The sequence below is a fragment of the Salvia hispanica genome, chromosome 6, assembly GCF_029641045.1.
Source record: "Salvia hispanica isolate PSC_SH4W2 chromosome 6, Shi_PSC_v1, whole genome shotgun sequence".
NCBI classification, from domain to species: domain Eukaryota; kingdom Viridiplantae; phylum Streptophyta; class Magnoliopsida; order Lamiales; family Lamiaceae; genus Salvia; species Salvia hispanica.
In genome coordinates, this window is record NC_142697.1 from 43,175,064 (window position 1) to 43,194,361 (window position 19,298).

The window sequence follows — 19,298 nt, forward strand, 5'->3', positions numbered from 1 at the left end:
TACACCAAATGCAGTGAACATTGGTACAAAATTTGACCATTAAGTATTTAACTATAATCTTCTTCTACTTCACATTTTCAACGTCACTAATTTGTGAATATAGCCCATTAATTATGACAAGTGTAGAGGGTGGATAGATATTAAGTGTGGACTTTTTGGGAGTGGAGAAGGAGCGTCGTTTGCATGACTTAGGCCCATAGGCCGCTCCTTTGTTATGATATTCACGCGTATATACTATACATATACCTAATACTCCTACTAATATTTTCAATGCTTTTCCTTCATCGTGGGCCTAAATTGTTTGCATTTCTTCATGATTATTCTAATTTAAACACAAATTTATTTCACTTCCGCCACTAAACTAAGTTCATCGTTTGATTTCTACATGATTTTGAGTTGTTTCTTTGTTGGTAATTCACTCTTATCTATTTGTATATTTGTTTTGATTGTAATGTGTAATAATTAAAATTAGTATTATCAACATTAATTTTATACCCAAAGCTCTTGTATTATTTTCCCTTTAAATTAAAAAAAATGAATAAAAAATAAACACAATTGGTTTCTTTTCTTGGATCTTGCGCCCGTCCCCCGTGCCGTGCATATAAAATTATGGGCAATACAATCTAATTGTGGAAATTTTGGATTTATAGAAAAGCAGATTAGATCTATGGATGTACATAGTGTTTGATATGTAATTGACTTATTCTCTAAGTTAGGATCCAATGACTAATTGATCAAAGTTATTTAATTATGTCAGTATACATATTTATAATATTGAACAATTAATTTGATCTCTCAAATGCCGGGAGATCACTTATACTATCTCTTACTACATCTCCTACTACACATATAAAGTTTATAATAAGTGATAATGAGATCAATCACTCATATTTGTGTGCGTATAGTAGGATATGTTATAGGTAATCTTCATTGAACAAACACTCTCATCATTTATTTTAATAGAGATTACAATGGTTACAACTTAAAAAAAAAAAAAACTTACAAGTATTAGGACCATGATTGTCTTACCAGTAGTTTGATCAAATAATTACAGGCAATTGTCTGGTTCACTTTTTAAATGTCAGCTATCTAAGATTGTTTATTTGAATGTGTTTATATAAATAGATTAAAGGAAGCAGGCTCTCAGGGAGATTGCTAAGTATAAGATTATTTATTTGAATGTGGTTATATAAATAGATTAAAGGAAGCAGGCTCTCTGGGGGATTCCTCTTAGCTAAGTAATTACTTGTTTGATTGTTGAACCTCTTGTGACCAACTCTTTCAGTGTATAATTGTTTGCTATTGTAGTTTAATACTCTAGGTGAGGAATTGGGGATGACACGAATTTAATGCATAATTGGCAAAGTAAGAAAAAATAAGAAAAGATAGATAAATAAAAAATGAAGGCTAAAACTGATCCTGAACATGTGCCCATTTTACGATTTTGATCATATACTTTATCTTTTAAATTTTTGCATCCTGAACATTTCAACTCGGATCACAGTTGGTCTTACACTAACACTTCCGTCAATTTTTAAACGGTTTTAACCCGATTTTGATGGTTTATCATTCGGGCAAAAACCGTTTAAAGATTGACGAAATTGTTAGTTTATGACCAATTGTGATCTGAATTGAAATGTTCAGGATGCAAAAATTCAAAAAATAAAGTATAAGACCAAAATCACAAAATGGACATATGTTCAGGACCAGTTTGAACCTTTACTCTAACATAAAATTAGTGAATAATTGGGCCAACAATATTTGTATTTATCATTCAAATGTGGCCAAAAACACTACACGCTAATACAAATTTGAAAATTACTACATTAAATTAGATGAGATCAATATCACCACATAATGTTTAAAATTACCCCCACATATATGAAATTGAACGCAACACCTCTTGATAAGGAGATGTGACAAGTGAGTTAATTATGAGAGCCTAATTTCCATTTCTCCAATAATATGTAACTAAATGTATGTTTCAAATATAATGATTTCACCAAATAAAACATTGAACCTATCCCTACGACTGTCTTGTAACTAAGCAATTGAATAAGTACAACAATGGTGGTGCCGGTAAGGGTCCTAGGACACCAAGGCTTCTATCACAATGATTTACGTGTTACACTATAGTTTTCATATATAAATAAATAATTATATTTAGAAGTGCAGATCGTGTCGAGGTCATAAATTTTTTATAGCATAATTATAATTTTTTCCATCACGCCTCTTAACTTTGTCATTTTAATAAAAATCATCACCGACAATAAATTGTTACCTTAAAAAACAAGTTTGAGGAGTTCTATTTCGATCATTACACTGTAAATAAAAAATATATTTTCAATATGATTTCTAATTGCTTGCATCTTGGTCCGTGGATATATATTGATTACGTATTGAAAACTTTCGAACATGTCATTTAAATCTCATAATTTCGAAGTTGAATTGTGATTGTTTATTACTCCACCTCTTTGCCAACTAACACACTTTAGAACTTTAGTTTAGTTATATTTTTCGTGCATTTTCCCTTTTTTCGTTATTTATTTATATTGTAATATTCAACTTTAGTTGTCTAATTTGAGTAGCTTTTATTGTTTGCTAAAAATACATTGACTGAATGCATTGTGTGCTGTTAGATTGATATATAAAGGTAAGGAAATTTACTATTTAGCATGATACATAAAGGTAAGGAAATTTAACACTCTATTTGTTGGTTTTGCATTCTGTTTACCAATTCTTGATTTCAACTTTCAAGTATTTTTCCACTTATCCAAAAATGTGAATTAATCTTACAATGGTGGTGACTTAGTCTTATATAGTGGCTTTGTTTATAACTACTCTCTCCACCTCATAATAAACGTGGTACTTGGATGATGATACGAGATTTTAGGAAATATTGTTTTGTATGTTAAGTAAAGAAAAAATACTCCCTCCGTCCTTTAAATATTGTAACAGTTTGATCGAGCACGGGCTTTAAAAAATGCAATGGAGAGTGGGTTGAAAAAACTGGTAGGACGTGGATCCTACTTTTAAAGTATTAGTTTTTATAATAAAATGTGAGTGATAATAAGTTAGTGGAAGTGAAATTCACTACTAAAAATGGTAAAAAGTGAAATGTGACAAATTTTATAAGAAGACGAAAATGGTAAAATGTGACAAAATTACGGAACGGATAATTTTTCTTTAAAAAAGAAAACGCGATATTTTTCGAGAAACAAACTAACAAGACACATGGAGTAGTTTTCCCGAATTTAAAATATGACCATTTTTATAATCACATAATTAAATAATTGGGACAATCACTATAAACTCTCCCTCCACCGCATGAATTTGGCGCCACCTCTCTCTTCCCACGATCTGCACTTTCTCACTCTAACTACTACTCCAGAATTGCAATGAAGCAAGTTTCCCAGATCTCACTACCCACCCTTCTCTGCGGAGAAGATGAATCCTGTTTCGACAATTTCAACGACGATCGTTTCAATATCAATTGCAGTTTCTCCCCCGTCTCCGAATTTGATTCTGAATACATCCAAATGTTAATCCGAAAGGAAACCATCTTCCAATCGAAATATTCAGCTGAAATCGAAGGAATCTGGTGGAAGCGCCGAGATGCCGTCGAATGGATTCTCGATGTCAGTTTTCTTCTAATTGCACTTTCGATTTAGGATTATTTCTAGGTTTTTATGATCTCCTTCTTTTGACAGAGAACGGTTCATTTCGGATATCATTGCCGCACGGCCTATCTCTCGCTGTTTTACCTGGATCGATTCCTTTCCAGAAGATCAGTAGATGTAAGTGTGATTTTATAATTATTTACACAATTGAGCTCATGATCTGATCTGGAAACGCGATCGGCGTTAATTGATAGGAGGAGAAGCCATGGGCTATGCGATTGCTCTCGATTGCGTGTTTGTCTCTGGCTGCAAAACTGGAGGAACGCGAAGCGCGATCGTTGTCCGAGTACGATTCAGATGGATACGCCTTCGGGGGAGACGTGATCCAGAGAATGGAGTTGCTAGTTTTGAACACACTGGAGTGGAAGATGAGCTGCATCACTCCATTCACTTATCTCAGCTATTTTGCCACTCTGTTCTCCTCTGAATTTAGGCCAAATCGAGCTGTCGAATTGATCTTGTCAATTATGGCAGGTATTAATGCATCATTAACTAAGGAAGTTGGTTTACTGAATCTATTGATCTAGATCCTGATCTGGATGCAGAGATAAACGTGGCGGATCATCGGCCTTCTGTCGTTGCTGCTGCAGCAGTGTTAGCAGCTTGCGATGACCATCATTTGACGAACGAAACGCTTGATATCAAGATTGATGCTGTTCCATCATGGGGGCCAGTGGAAAAAGTGAGCTTCTCTTTTGCTTTTTTGATGTTGTAGTTTCATAGATGGATTGAAACTTATCCTCTAGCAGGAACACACACTCTTCTGCTACAGACTGCTTCAAGAAACTGTGATTTCGAAGTTTGATGATGATGATGATTGGATGAGGAGATCCAGCAGGAAAAGGAGAGTGACATTCATTGGTGGTGATCAAGATTGCCCACAGCCTAAGACTCCTAAACAATGATTTTCACTACATCTTGATTTAAGTTAATGATGTTGGGAGTTGGAAGTTTTGCAATCAAGAGAGGTGTATGAATGTAAAGTATGTATACCTTTGAAAGATTAGCCCACACAAATGATGAGTGGGAGCCTAAGAGAATGTCCAAAGCTTCTTTGGATGATCACTTTTTGTACCAGTGTATTTGGGTGTGCATTTTTGTCCTTTGAGAATTGTTGTTTATTTGGAAATGGGATTCTTTCTTCTTGGTGAAGGGTTTGTATTAAAAAATAATTAAATAATATTTATTTTATTTAAAGCATAGTCACATTATCATTTTGGTTCGTCAATTAAAAATAATCACTGTTCATTTACAATAATATTTAAAGTGACTCATTTTCATTCACAATATATTTTTTAATGATGAGTCCTTTGATATACAACCTCATTAAACGTTCAATTCTTAATTTCTATATCTAAAATGCTTCCACTTATAGTGTGTAGTATTTATTTATTTTTTCTATCATGACCAAGTCGTATCACACCTCTTCAAGATGATTGAGGAAGAGGGAGGCACCTTTGAGATGTTTGAGGAGGAGGGAGGAGGACATTGTTGGAGGTATTAAGCTGATTGAAGGAAGAATACTATCGACTATATTTTGGTGTCATACACTAGGGCATTTTTTTTACTATTTGGAGATTTTTTTTATTGGTTTTTCCTTGCGAGGTTTTAATAAAGCCCGTCCTCATTGGGTTCAAGCAGGTGACATGAAGTCCAGAAGAAAAGCATGCATTATCATTAGCATGGGTCTACCATGTCAATATAAAAATGCATCTCAATACCAAATCCTGACCATGAGATTTTTCAATCTAATGGTCAATAATTAAAGAAAAACACGATGAGATTTTTCAATCTAATGTTCAATAATTAAAGAAAAACACGGTGGGTCATTATAAAGAAGTTTTAGGTCATATTATGAAATTTGAGTTTGACGTCATGTTAAGATCATTTTATGTCATCCTTATTATAATGACATAAAAATAAGCTTACGATGACCTAAAATTGACCTCTGTATGCTTGGTTCTGTATTTTTTATTAAGAATGAGTTTTACATAGATCAAAACTCCTACCTACAGATATGATTTTAAATTATATGGCTACGATTGTTTAAGTTATTCTTAGTAAACTCTTGGATACGGCAAAATTTAAGTTGTACTTGATCCATCCGCGAATCTCTGGACCTAGACTAGTCCGTCGGTTGCTTCTCGGGTATACCCGTGCATGTTCTTAACTTTATTTCTCGTTATGTAATTTATTTATTCATAAGAGAAAACAGAGGAAATAATAGGGTTTATCATGGGAAAAATGAGCTGAAATTGATTTTGGGCAAAATTCCCAGGCCAAAATCAATTGACCGCCAAAACCAGTTTCAAATATTCAAAATGCTCAAAGAAAGCCGGCTGTGACGTATCACAGGCCCCTTCATTGGTCCGTGATGCTGTGACAAACTCACCCTAAACTAAAGCAACGGTGCAGCAATAACAAGCGCAAGCAGCACCGGAAAATCACAGAGAAACATCAATGGAGAAACGACTCCGTTCGTCGCTGCAATCCTCCGCCGAAGAATTCCTCTCAGTCGTGACCAAATTGCCGCTTAAATCTTCCAAAGCCGCCATCAAAAGCTCGGTCAGCACCTTAATTAAACCCTCGTCGGATCTAATTTCCACTCTCCCCCTCACTCTCCGAGATTCCATTTCGCGCTCCATTTCCAAATTCAAAAGCCACTCCGATTCCTCCTGCGCGGCGGCATCTCCATTGACGCCTCCGGCGAAGCGTGTCCGCAGATCTGCTAGGAACAAGAGAGACGATGGCGACGATAATGGAGGACTGTCTGCCGCCGAGAAAATCCAGGTTTATACCTACGTCTTGCACCTATGCGTCTTCCATCCGAAGAATGTGTTCACCGTTTCTGATTTATTGCCTGCCGCGCAAGAGCTGCATGATAATTTGATTCTGTTCGAGTCTGACTCGAGTTTGCTTTCGGATATCGCTAATCTATGTGAAGAGTGGTGGAAGGCGGGTTTATTGGGGAAAGAAACCCTAATTTCTCAATCCTTGCCAGTTATTTTGTCGCGCTCTCTGACTTTGAAGAAGAAAGTGGATGTCCACAGAGTTTATAGTCTTCGAGAAGCTTTCTCGTTGTTTGATTTTGAGGATGAGAGCATCGAGGACTTGAAACATCTGCTTATTCGCTGCATGATTTCACCTCTGTACTTGAAGACAGAGGATGGTAGGAAATTCATCGCTTTTCTGTTCGGTCTTAGCATGCAGCTCATTAAGGAATTGTGTGCGATGATAAAATCGCAGATCCCGTTTGGGCGAAAATCAATGTTAGAGGCATATGGTGAAATACTCTTTAGAGGATGGAAGACGGTGGAGAGTGAACGCAAGGAGGAGATTGAGAATGGGTTCTTACAAGAGTTAGTGGAGGGTGCTATATACGCCAGCTCGCCAGAATTAGCAGCGTCGATTAGAAGGATTTTATGGGCCTTTGTTCAGCAGAGAACGACAGAGGGAGTAGAGAAACTGATATTTCGTTTGGCGGAGCCAGTGGTTTTCCGGTCACTACAGGTACTGAAGTCTGTTTTCTGAATGTGTATTTTATGAAATGAAATACTACCTGTTATTGATTAAGTAAGCCATATCATTTTGCAGTATATATGTAGCCCAATGTAGTTGTGAATTACTATGAGCTTTATAGCCTGCTTAAGCTTAACTGGTTCTATGCATAAAACTGTACATAGCTAGAAGATTAGAAGTGGCCAACACAACTTATTTCCTTATTCTTTGATATTTGAAGAAATACGGGGTATTAGGTTGAAATTCCATGTTCACAACTGTTTGATTAAGGGGTGCGATGTATAATAAACCGAGTAATGAGGGGAGTGTAGTAAATGAGAATGGGAGGGTAGTTTATGAATTTGGTTTTGAATCTGACTTACCAAGCATCATCAATGGGGATATAACTCTACCATTGTCATTGCCTAGTTTCAGGACCAGCCTCCAAGCAACCCGGTAAAAGCTAGTTAGGTTGAGTGTCTGCTGAAATTGTTGTGCTTATAAGATAACCAAGCTTGCCTTCTTCTGGCAATCTGTGAGTAGTAGAGAGTTAGCTTTAACGTAGATTTTAAAAGTCCTTGTGCCAATATTTGTAGCTATTCAATTAATAAAGACATTGACATCCTCTGAGTCCTGTGAAAAAAAGGGACAAATTGTTACTTACGAGGCGCTGCTGTGTACTGTAAAACTTCTCTCACATCATTGCTCCTTATGCAGGTTGCTAACTCAAATGTTCGCCAGAATGCGTTGCACTTACTTTTGGACCTGTTTCCTTTGGAAAATCCTGATGCTACTAAGGAGGCTAAAGATACACTACTGGAAAAGCAATTTTTTCTGTTGGAGAAGTTACTCTCTGATGAATGTCCAGATGTGAGAGTTGTAGCAGTAGAAGGCATTTGTCGAACTCTTCACCTGTTTTGGGAAGTTGTTCCTTCACCTACCATTACAAAGATGATTACCAGAATTTTTGATCACATGATTTATGATGCTTGCACTGAGGTCAGACTCTCAACAGTGAATGGCATTATATATTTGCTTGGCAATCCTCAGTCTCATGAGGTCCTTAAAGTGCTTTTACCAAAACTTGGGAATCTGATTACGGATTCTACATCAGTAGTACGTGCTGCTGTTGCTGATCTCCTTCTCCTGTTAAACGACATTCGGAATTTTCATTTCCATAAGGTTATAAGCCTTGCTCTCTGAGCTCACTTATTCTCCATTAGATAGTTGTCTTTTTATTAATTGTATGTTCTGCTCTTTCAGGTAGTTCCCCTGGATGTATTGATTTCAGCTCTTGTCGACGACCAAGCAGTTATTGCAAGGAAAATCACAAGACTTCTTGTACCATCTTATTTCCCCTCCAAAGTGACTGAGGAAGAAGCATGTAAGCGTGTTATCACTCTTATGAAAAGGTCTCCTACGGCTGGAGCGAGATTTTGTGAGTTTGTAGCACTGGAAGGAGCTTCTCTGAGATCTCTTATGAGACTTTTTAAAGTATTTATTGGTTTGATTGTCTCATCTGCTAAGCTTAGTGAAGAGCAGATAGAGGGTTTACTTGTTGCCTCTTCTCACCTTTGTACTGTTCTTTCGAAGGATGCATCTCTCCTGGCAGCCCTCAAGGAAGAGTTGTCTGCAAAAAATTTAAAGGCCCTTTTTGCTGTTGCTTCCTCTACACGTGCTCAGTCTTCTGTCTGCAACATTATATCACTTGCATCTCCAGATGCTGCAGGTGACCTTTTTGAAAACTGCATGGACTTGATCAAAAAATACAGCAGTTTACTAGACGATACCGAAAAGCAAGCTGAAGTGAGGCATGCCCATAAGATGATTGTATCGAGTGGTTGGTTTGATGACATGTTTGAAGATATGGTTGGATTTCTGCAAAGAGCTGCCCACGGTTGCCATGTAAAATTTGGAATAGGTTTAGGAAAAGAAAGTACAAATTCCACCACAAGAACCAAGAAAGGATCTTCTACGAAAATTTCATCGAAGTTGAAACATGGCAAAGGTAAAAAACCATCTGCCACTAGTGAAAACAGATTTTTAGAAGATTATGCTCTTGCTGTGGGGCTTGCATGGCAGATCAAGGACTTGCTTCTGTCTGACGGTACAAGGAAAGCTATATTAGGTTCTCGAAACTTAAAACATGCATACTCAGCGTTGAAGGTCATTTCTGAAGCGAGTATTCTGCATTCCTTGCAGTACGAAGATTTAAACACATTTCCTGTTTCTGCATACACAGCTCTGACTCTGCATATGTCTCTTCATAATGTCAAGGCAGATGTAAGTGGGGACCCTACTCAGGCAAGTGATATTCTCATCTTTCAAAAGAAAATTCTTGAATGATGTGACTCAAATAATCGGGTACATTTGTACTACCTTCATGTTTACCAACTGGAATTTCATATGTTTTTATGTTTATTGATTACCAAATCTACATTTTCTAAACTTAGATAGTACTCCTAGTAGTATAATTTTTTTCTGTGATTTTTTGTCAGCATCTGTTTTCTGTTTGGAAACAAAAGTATAGCAAACGCATTACACACAGACTAGAATTTCCCAGGATTAACATTATCACAATTCTTGAATATCAAGTATCACCCATTACAGTAATCTCTCACAGTTTGTAGTTTAGAAATTGAACTTTGGTAGTATATAGTAGTACTCCATAAAGTTGTCTAAACTTATATTGACTTTTCTCTTACCAGGATAACTCCTCAGATTTGACGCTGAACCATCTGCTTGACTGTGCATATAACCTATTCAAATCCAAAAATGACAAGAAGTCTGGCAAGTGTACTTCAGGTTCATCACCTCACACTAGCAAAATACAACCTGAATCCAGTACAAGTACACAAGAATGTCAAACAGGTATGTTTAGCTGTTTGGCCTACAATTAACTTAGTTGTGGTTTGTTTTTGTTTTTCTCAATGGTGAGCATTGAAAAGTTATTACAGTTCTATTCTTCCTTTAGTGACTCTTGATTATGATAGACACCAATATGTGAAGTGAGATTTCTTTACAACTTCATTGTTTACAGCAATCCTTTATCCAGCTCAAGGATTTTATTTGTCTAATACTGAAGTTATCAAACCGAGAAACATCTGGATACATATAATCCCTCGCTTTGTTTATGTATTTGCTTCTTATGTTTCTATGATTTCTAAAATGTTTAACTATTTTGTATAGGTACCAGTTTGACAAAACAAATAAATATAAATACAATTAAGGGGTTAACTTCAATTCTGAAGTTCATAGTTGATGCAACTGCAATGGACCTTGTTCCTCGCTATCAAGATAGATGCTTGACTTTCACCACTGAAAATCTGAGATTCGTCATTACAAATTTGAATGAAATATCCACGGATGAGTCACAGCTCTTCCAAGATGACCTGAAAGATCTAATTATTTGTCTGAAGAGTTCATTCACATATGGAGCCAAGTTAGTTAGCGTAGTGCTTAAAGCTGGTGAAGTTTCATCTCTTCAGCAAGGAGCTTACTCTCTTGCGAATGAACTTCTCAATCTCCTAGTTGCAGTCGAAGAGCATCTTGGGTACGCATGCGCTGCTCGTTTCTCCACAGTTGTTGAGCCATGGCTTCCTGATCTGGCTCTAGCTCTGGGATCCAGCTGCTTGCTGGAGCAGAATACGGATGAGGGGTTAACTTTTGATTCATCCAAGAATCCCACACTGCATGTCCCTTCTTGGTTTCACACACTAGCAAGGATTGAGCTTTGTGAACTTAGAAGCACTGGCTCAACTGAGGAGATTGAGCATCCAAATGACTTTCTAGCATTCAAGGGACTCGTCGAAACAATGTCAAAGCTACTGGGTGTGAATGCTGAAATACTAGATGCTGTGGGAGTTACATTCTTAACTGGTTCACTAAGTGCATTACGAAGCAAGAATCTCGACACGGTCTTTGGTGTTCTGCATTTTGTTTGTAGGAAACTAATCAGAGCTCAGGACTGGAAAGAACTCAAGTTCATGCTGGCATCTGTCGAAAAGGTCTACGGCGAGCTGGAGAGGGAAGCTGACAAGGAAGATATCAGTGAGGATGATAGGCAAAGGTTAAATAGTGCAAAGACATTGCTTGAGCCTGTCTGGACTTCATTTATTTATGAACAAGGGAGGCATTCAATGGAGGAGGAATGACACCTAGCTAGGTTCAACATTATTATTATCTTTTTTTATAAATGTTAGAATTGTGTATTCTTACAGCGCAGTTTATTTTGTAATAATTTTGAAATTAGTTTTTTAATCCAAAGATGGTGGTGTTGTATTTAAACCTTCCATCGTGTATTATTCCCACAAATAATGAATCATGAAAACAATAGAAAGAATCACATAAATCAGATGACTCTCTCATCTGTGAGTTAATAGTAGAGAAATATATGCATTTGTAGCATACCTGCGTTTCTCCATTTCATAGGCTAATAATGTTTTTGTACAGCAATCGTATTAAAATAGAGAAAAGCTGAAAAACTGATAAAGTAATGCACAACTTAATCTAGGTCTTTGTATGATATTAGTTGATCTTCTTTTGCATGACATTGTTAGTGAATTGGGTGAATAAAAGAGGACACTCCTTTTAAAATTGTTTTACTATTTAATTATGAAATAATCTTGCAAATCCAATAATTTCTAGTATTCTTGATTAAAAAGAATCATGTCAGCAGCTACTATTTGATTTAATAACGTTGACCTGGCTGCGTTGTGCAACCCATCTCATTCGCATTACTATTTGACGAGATCAAGGCCGTCGATGTCGAATACCAATAAATCAACGGTCGAGATTGTCCCATCAAAATCCTTTTCAATTTTGGAAAATTCATCAACAGTAGCCCTTCACCACGAAAAAGAGCCCTCCAAATCCTCCTCACCTCCTCCATTTCTGTTCGCAGGGTTCTCGATTCGCTCTCGCTTTTCGCAGCCGCTTCTGATTTGTGAAATTAGCTGAGAAGAACTGAAAATGAGCAAGGGACCGGGACTCTTCACAGATATCGGCAAGAAAGCCAGAGGTCTAGTGATTGTGGATCCGGCATTTTGGTTTATTGTGATACTCGTTTGCTTTTTTTATTTTCCTTCAATAATTGTTGATTTTATATGATGTTGATTTGTAGATCTGCTGACTAGAGATTATCTATCGGATCACAAATTCTCCGTCTCCACCTACAGCGAATCTGGAGTGGTACGATTTTATACAGCTTTTTGAATTCAGAATGTGACGTGTGTAGGATTAGTTTGAATCAGCATCGCAGATTAGCGTGTTTTGTTTAATCCGGCCGATTTGAGAAGTTATCAATTGCTGGTTGTAGTTTAGGGTTTCAACTTTCAATTATTCGGTATCAGTCGACCTTGTAGAAAATAAGAGAATTAGTAATAAAGGGATTGGATGTAGGAAATCATCAACCCCATGGAAACATTTCCTAGGCTTATTCGGTGCTGGATCTATGATTATTGTCAATGATAAACTGGTTAATGGAGTAGTTAATACAACGCTGTATCTGTGGTCAAATAATACTAAATACTAGTTTACTGTGGATATTTCATCTAACAATCAAGCGCACTAAGTTTCCGTTAGGCTCTTCTATTTCCACATATTTCTGACTTGGCTCTAAGAGTTTGAACGAGGCCAGACCTTTTAAGTTCCCCCCAACGCACTCAGGTTTCATTATCTATGAGCAGCGATCATTTCTCACTTTTGCTTCATAAATGATCAAAGATAGGATGTTGTAATTTGTCATCTGAAGTATAGTATTTTGAAGTACAGTGTCCCTTCTGCTTTATATACGCCTTTTGTTAATTGACTCCATTAGTATTGTAAGTTTATCCCATTGAAGCTCTTGTGTTTACTATCCGGTGCCTGTTTCTTCAGTTATTTCATGGTATATTCATGGTCGCAATGTTTGTGATGTTGTAATGAGTTTGTAGCTCTGTGCTTCTATAGACTTCTGTGGGATGATTTTCTCGATTCACTAGTGTTGGATGTTGGTGAGTCACTTATATATGGATGTTCCTTAACCAATTTTTGTTTGAAAAATTTACTAAAATTGGTTTTAAGTTTTAATTAGCACGTATGCAGCTATATGTCTGTCGTATAAGTTTGTCAAGTAAGACGCACAAGGTTTTAGGATGATAGGATCAAAGGAATGAATTACCAATTATCTCATGAAATTAATTACTAATATTTTGTTGCAAAATCTTCCTTTTGTAGAATCTGTGCCATCTGTTTATAGCAATTAATCCACAGGTGCTTTGTTCCTTAGAGATTTCCTGAATATTGAATGTTCATATCAGACTAAACACTGCTAGTGATTGTATATATATATATATCTTACATGAACTGTTTGTAATTTCAATATGCTACTCCTCTAATTCTTGCTTTAGATGGATATAGTATCTTGTACTCTCTTTTTTGGTCTAGTTATGCAGTTAATTGTTGTTTTGGTTTATTGTGCAATTACAATGTCAATTTCTCTCACGTGAATTCTCTGTTCCATAAGTGAAAATCTAATTTCTATTATACTTTATCAATTCAGGCCCTCACAACATCCACAGTAAAAAGAGGAGGTTATTCATCTGGTGATGTGGCAGCTCAGTATGCATATAGGAATACTTTTACTGATGTGAAAGTTGATACCGAGTCCAATGTATGTAACATTAATTCTTAACTTCTTCACGTAATCCTGCTTCATTGCAACTTACTCTTTATCTCTCTTTTTTTATTCCTGAAAAGATCTCAGCCACCTTCACTGTTGCTGATATTATTCCCTCATCAAAGACCATTGCCAACCTGAAATTTCCCAATTATGAGTCTGGAAAGGTGCTGTAGTCCCATTTTTCTGAGTAATTTGACATTCAGATGTTTCTTTGTACTAATATATTCTCTGTTTTCTTATACAGCTAGAATTTCAGTACTTCCATCCTCATGCATCCCTGACTGCAGCTGTTGGTCTGAACCAATCCCCTCCACTTGATTTCTCAGTCACCCTCGGTACTCCCACCTTTGCTTTGGGTGCAGAAGCAGGTTATGAAACTGCTTCTGGAAAGTTAACGAAATATACGGCTGGCATCACTGTAACAAAACCAGATTCATCCGCTTCAGTGATTCTGTAAGCTTTTACATGCATTGATGGCTTTAACTATAAAATAGTTTGCTCTGTTTCTTTGAAAACTGAAAATTTGTGCACCTCTGTTGTCAATGTAGTGGTGATAAGGGAGATACCATAAAGGCATCATACATTCACTACCTTGATGAATTTAAAAGGAGTGCTGCTGTGGGAGAAATCACCCGAAAATTCTCCACAAACCAGAACACATTCACAGTAGGAGGATCATGTGCTGTTGACAGCCTGACACTAGTGAAAGTGAAGCTTAATAATCACGGTACACTAGCGGCCACTTTGCAGCATGAGGTCATTCGCAAGTCTCTTGTGACCTTCTCCAGCGAATTCGACACAAAGTCCTTGGACAAGACTCCCAAATTTGGTGTGTCGCTCGCTCTTAAGCCATGAAAGCTGCCTGGTTTTTGAACTTTTTTAGGGTTGCATCGGAAAAAGTTGCCAAATAAGTAGTTTCAGAAATGTATTGTTCCCGGCAGTTGACATATTATCATGCATTGATGCACGGGGAAATTCTATGATGTTTTTGTGGGTTTTGAACACCCTTCTGTCTTCCTTCTTGAGGCTTTTTGACATGAAAAAAGTATTACTCCATTTAAATTCAATTATTTTTGCTGATTTTAACAAATGAGAATGAAGTTTGGTTTCATTGGGATATCTTTATTAGTCTGTCAAATTTTGTTTATTACTACTACCATTCTGCTAATACATTTATATCAGAATTCTGCAATTTCTTTTAAATTCACCACTTTTCACGTTTCTTTTACATTTTTTATTCTATGATTTAATTTATGAGTTTGTGTTAAAATTACAACATGGTATGGTTTTATTTTAAGAGATGTTTTCATTTTAATGCACCCCTTTGCCTTAATTTATGCTCACATTTTATTGAACTATAGGTTTCGTTATATTAACCATATGATTTGCGACTCTTTCATGCTCAAAATCGCATTTATGTGATTATGCGTTATAATTAATCAATTGTTAGGTATGACTTGAAGAAGCAAATAAATCTTAAATCCTACTTTTGTATTGCATTTAAAGTAGAAAAATTGAGTAAGTAAATATCACTTTTAGAGTACTTTTTTAGGAATACTATTGCATTGTGATCAAAATTAGACATTACAATCGAAATGTAAAGAAAATTTTAAAATTGCTAAAAGTGTTTTCAGAAGAGTATGAATGAATCCTTAACTTTGACAAAAATAAACAGAAAAAAATCATTTAACTCCATTAATTGGGCTTCGATTTATAACCTAGGAACGGAACTACAAACGAAAAACGAAGAAAATTTGTGTTTTATTATTCCAACACGAGGATTTTGGAAATTATCATCAATGATCAAAACATGACCGAATTAAACGTCTACACAAAACCTACTGTTTCATCCACACGTTTTATGCATAAAGAAATTCCAAACGAGGTACCAACAGAACAATTCAAACACCATAAATTTCTTATCGAAAAAGCAGAATAATAAAGCGATAAATTAAGATGCATAACTATGAGAATTGCATTCAAAAACAAAATCCAATACACAAAAGTATAGCCTTTTGCCCGAAATAAAAAACATTAAACATAAAAAGCTCAAATTAGATCGAAACTTATCAATCGATGTTCTGCATAATGTCATCAGCAGTGAACTTAGTGCCCTTATCCTTGTCGGCAACAGCGCGGCCCTTCGCCTTGCGGTCGAGCAGCGACTTGCGGTCCTTGTCGAGGCGGAGCTTGGTGATGACGACCTTGGAGGGGTGGATGCCGACGTTGACGGTGGATCCGTTCACCTTCTCGCGGGTGATGCGCTCGATGTGGATCACCCACTTCTTGCGGTACACCTGCACCACCTTGCCCTCGCGCCCCTTGTAGGTGCCGCGGACCACCTGCACCTCGTCGTCCTTGCGCACGGGCATCGACCGCGCGTTGTACTTGGAGCGGAGGTCGCCGGAGAGGGGCGCGCTCATCAGCACTCGGCGCACGCTCGACGGCGCCGTGAAATGAGCCTTGCGGCTCTTGCGCCGGGAGGAGGATACGCGAGGGTTGTACTTCATCGCGGCTGGGACTGAGATTTGGGGGAATTCGAGCTTTTAGGTTTAGGGTTTTTGCAATCGGCTCTCACTATTTATAGTGCTTGATTGGACTCTGACTCGTTTAATTTGGGTCCTTAGCTCTTGATTTGGGCCTTGAAATTAATTGGGCTCTTTCGGTTGTGATTAAGTTCATGGAGTATTATATATTTTCAATTTTTTAATTATTGTATCAACGAGAATAAGTTGTCTGAAAATTTCTATAAATTTTGGCAAGAGTTATGATTTTGCATACAAACTTTAAACTTTTCCTAAAAAATACAAAAATTATTGATTTATTATAATTTTACAATAAAGCTATTGATTTCATTTGATTTTGCAGCTATGAAAAAATTTAAGCTATCGGACATTGACCAGACCAAAAAGAAGCCACAAGTTGTAAGAAGTAAAAGAGACATTGGATGATACTAAATTAAATTTTTATTTGTTGAATCATGGTTTATATTAAGAAAAAATAAGATGAAATGGAAAACATTAGGAGAAACGAGATGGGAGGAAGTAAAACAAATGAAATTATATAATTTGGTTAGTACTAGGAGTAGTATAATACAATAGTTTGATAATTTATAAGTAAATTTTAAAGTTGGTTGCTAAATCAGATTTTGATAAATATTTAGAGGAAAATACAATTCAATTAACATATGCAGAGCCCCAAAAGGCAAATATAAAAGGCACCAGTATAAATAAATAAAGGTCATCATACCAAAACTCAATATATTGTCTACTAGAGTACTAGTAAACTGGCTTGTTTCTTCTTCTATCACCATGTGATGAAAGTTTGTCCACTTTGATGAAATATGATATCACAACCATATGAATTCACCAGACCAGAAGAGAGAGAAATAGTCTAGCAGCACATCGATGGCCATGATAAACTATCTTCGATTCTGAGCATTTAACCGCATTTCTCTGGCTATACTAGGAAGCCATCTTTCTCCTCTAATCTTTTTCAACTCAGCCACGCGCTCCTCCTCTCGTTTTGCTGCTGCCAAGGCAGCACTTTCCCGAGCTTCGCGTTTAGCTAAGGTCTTCTGGCGCCGTGTACTTGCTGCAGCAATTATGTCCACTCCATCAACAGCTACTGATTTAAGTTGCTTCCTAAACTGCAAGAACTCAAGAAATATACTTAGAAGCATGGAACAACAAAAAAAGACAAACAGTTGACAACAGATGTATATGTGCATGCCTCTTTTGATTTCTCATCCAGCTCTTCTCCAGGAATGATTTTTGGTCTCTTCTTCGGTCCACGTAGCTCTTCTGGTAACGTGGAACAAATATGGGGAAATAAGTTGCATTAGAGAAAGAAAAGAAACAAATATCGTGCCATTAATCAGATGATTTCAGCTGTGGTTTGATTGGCATTGTTCTAATAACAACAAGCTGGCATGTTCTTACCTCTTTTATCAAACACTATTCCACGAGGAGCAGTTCTGAAAAGACGAACTCCAGCATCTTCTGGAGCTGGATCTTCCTCCACAACAGGAGCTCTGACCACTTCTATAGTCTTGTCTAAGAGGTCATCCAGTAACCTTTCCGCCTGGCATAGTGAACCCGTCATTCACTTACACATTAAAGGCATATCATTCAGTGCCAACTCCAAGTATCATGCAATCTGTAATTTCTAACTCATGTAATCTCTTCCATCATCTTAAAACATGGACCACAAGCTTCGACCAAACAATGCATAATCCAAATCTTGGCAGAGATAACTATTGCAAGTGATGATCAAACAGAGAGCAGAAATCGAGCAGCCATTTCAGATGCATTAAGGTTGTTCAATCTAAGCCACCAACAAAAACATTGGAAACAAAACGCATGAGGCGTATATGTTTCCAAGAACCATGCTTTAGAATTGAGGGATGCATCTCCAATTTTCAAAAAGGTGAATTGCAAAGATATCAAGCTTTTCTCTACTTTGGTTATTGTCGAATAGGAGTTTAACAGATAGATAAACCCCACTCAGCTAGAAATATGGAGTAATAAAGGGTTCTAATTAAGATCAACCACAACAAATCACCCTGCATTTATACACTAGCAACTGGAGTAATAATCAAGCATGTGCAAAAATTCAAGCTGAGGCTCATTCTACCAAATCACTAAACAAATAGGAAAAGTAACATTCATCAATTTTCAATAACAAAAAAATGATAAAACCCAACCTTTAGCATAATCATACCGATTACACTCCAATTTGACAAAAAATATGCACAATATTTTCCTACTGACGCTTAGAAACTTGACAAATCGTCGAGTACCTTGATTTGGTAAAGCTTGAGACCTTTGGGTTTGGGCTTTTCATCTTTCTGTTGATGAGCTGCGCCATTGGAGGCGTGCACTTCCGAGGAGATCACCGAGTTTATGGCTGCCATCCACTCGGCATCTCCGTCTTCCTCCCCACTGCTGCTGCAGCTGCTCCGATCGCCACCACCACCCATACTGAGGCTGTGCGGCGGCGGCGAAGTCTTCTTTCTCTGATTTTGAATCTGTAAACTAAGCCCATCAGGCCCAGGCCCAATTATAGAATTGGACATTTTCTTTTTATTCTCTACAATTATAAATTTGCCCCTACATGTTTAGCAAAATTTCTATGAAAATGTAATTTTGCCCCAGCATTAAACAAAACTTCAATAAAAATGTTTAAGACTGCTCCCTCCGTCCCATTTAAATTGAAACATTTGGAAATCGGCACGAGATTTTATGTAATCTTTCCTCCGTCTTCACAAAAGATGTCACACTTTTCCTTTTAATTTGTTTCACAAAAGATGTCACATTTCCATTTTTAGAAAAAAATTTCCTTCACATGAATATAAAATTAATATTTTCTCTCTAATTTAACCCACAAAATAAAACCTCCTAAAATCTCGTGTCGTCCCACAAGTGTGACATATTTTGTGGGACGGATGGAGTATTATT

At 36.9% G+C, this 19,298-nt stretch overlaps 5 protein-coding genes across 7 annotated transcripts; 3 read left to right on the forward strand and 2 right to left on the reverse strand.

Moving 5' to 3' along the window:
• Window positions 1–3,320: 3,320 nt before the first annotated feature.
• LOC125207890 (cyclin-D5-1-like) lies at window positions 3,321–4,809 on the forward strand. 2 transcript variants are annotated; one of them, XM_048107394.2, is made up of 5 exons: window positions 3,321–3,638; window positions 3,711–3,797; window positions 3,875–4,154; window positions 4,226–4,362; window positions 4,427–4,809. In XM_048107394.2, exons 1-5 carry the CDS (start codon window positions 3,399–3,401, stop codon window positions 4,583–4,585), a joined length of 903 nt encoding a protein of 300 aa, XP_047963351.1. In that variant the 5' UTR covers window positions 3,321–3,398; the 3' UTR covers window positions 4,586–4,809. The 2 variants fall into 2 exon arrangements, with proteins under 2 accessions (XP_047963351.1, XP_047963352.1); XM_048107395.2 differs by having other exon boundaries at window positions 3,324–3,638; window positions 4,430–4,809.
• A 1,287-nt stretch (window positions 4,810–6,096) lies between these two features.
• HEB1 (ARM repeat superfamily protein) lies at window positions 6,097–11,499 on the forward strand. Of its 2 annotated transcripts, none has more exons than XM_048103059.2 (5): window positions 6,097–7,190; window positions 7,896–8,360; window positions 8,442–9,461; window positions 9,887–10,049; window positions 10,368–11,499. In XM_048103059.2, the coding sequence occupies exons 1-5, from the start codon at window positions 6,141–6,143 to the stop codon at window positions 11,330–11,332; spliced, it is 3,663 nt and encodes a 1,220-aa protein (XP_047959016.1). In that variant the 5' UTR covers window positions 6,097–6,140; the 3' UTR covers window positions 11,333–11,499. The 2 variants fall into 2 exon arrangements, with proteins under 2 accessions (XP_047959016.1, XP_047959015.1); XM_048103058.2 differs by having other exon boundaries at window positions 6,098–7,190; window positions 8,442–9,482; window positions 10,368–11,498.
• Window positions 11,500–12,013: 514 nt separating this feature from the next.
• LOC125208626 (mitochondrial outer membrane protein porin 2-like) lies at window positions 12,014–14,958 on the forward strand. The gene is made up of 6 exons (XM_048108279.2): window positions 12,014–12,198; window positions 12,301–12,368; window positions 13,720–13,830; window positions 13,917–14,003; window positions 14,084–14,292; window positions 14,388–14,958. Exons 1-6 carry the CDS (start codon window positions 12,150–12,152, stop codon window positions 14,692–14,694), a joined length of 831 nt encoding a protein of 276 aa, XP_047964236.1. The 5' UTR covers window positions 12,014–12,149; the 3' UTR covers window positions 14,695–14,958.
• An 832-nt stretch (window positions 14,959–15,790) lies between these two features.
• LOC125203996 (large ribosomal subunit protein uL24z) lies at window positions 15,791–16,399 on the reverse strand. The gene has a single exon (XM_048102535.2). The coding sequence runs from the start codon at window positions 16,347–16,349 to the stop codon at window positions 15,909–15,911; it is 441 nt and encodes a 146-aa protein (XP_047958492.1). The 5' UTR covers window positions 16,350–16,399; the 3' UTR covers window positions 15,791–15,908.
• A 649-nt stretch (window positions 16,400–17,048) lies between these two features.
• On the reverse strand, window positions 17,049–18,874 carry LOC125204467 (uncharacterized). The gene is made up of 4 exons (XM_048103130.2): window positions 18,641–18,874; window positions 17,781–17,922; window positions 17,572–17,642; window positions 17,049–17,488 (listed from the first exon to the last, which is right to left on the reverse strand). Exons 1-4 carry the CDS (start codon window positions 18,818–18,820, stop codon window positions 17,261–17,263), a joined length of 621 nt encoding a protein of 206 aa, XP_047959087.1. The 5' UTR covers window positions 18,821–18,874; the 3' UTR covers window positions 17,049–17,260.
• Between the last annotated feature and the right edge of the window lie 424 nt (window positions 18,875–19,298).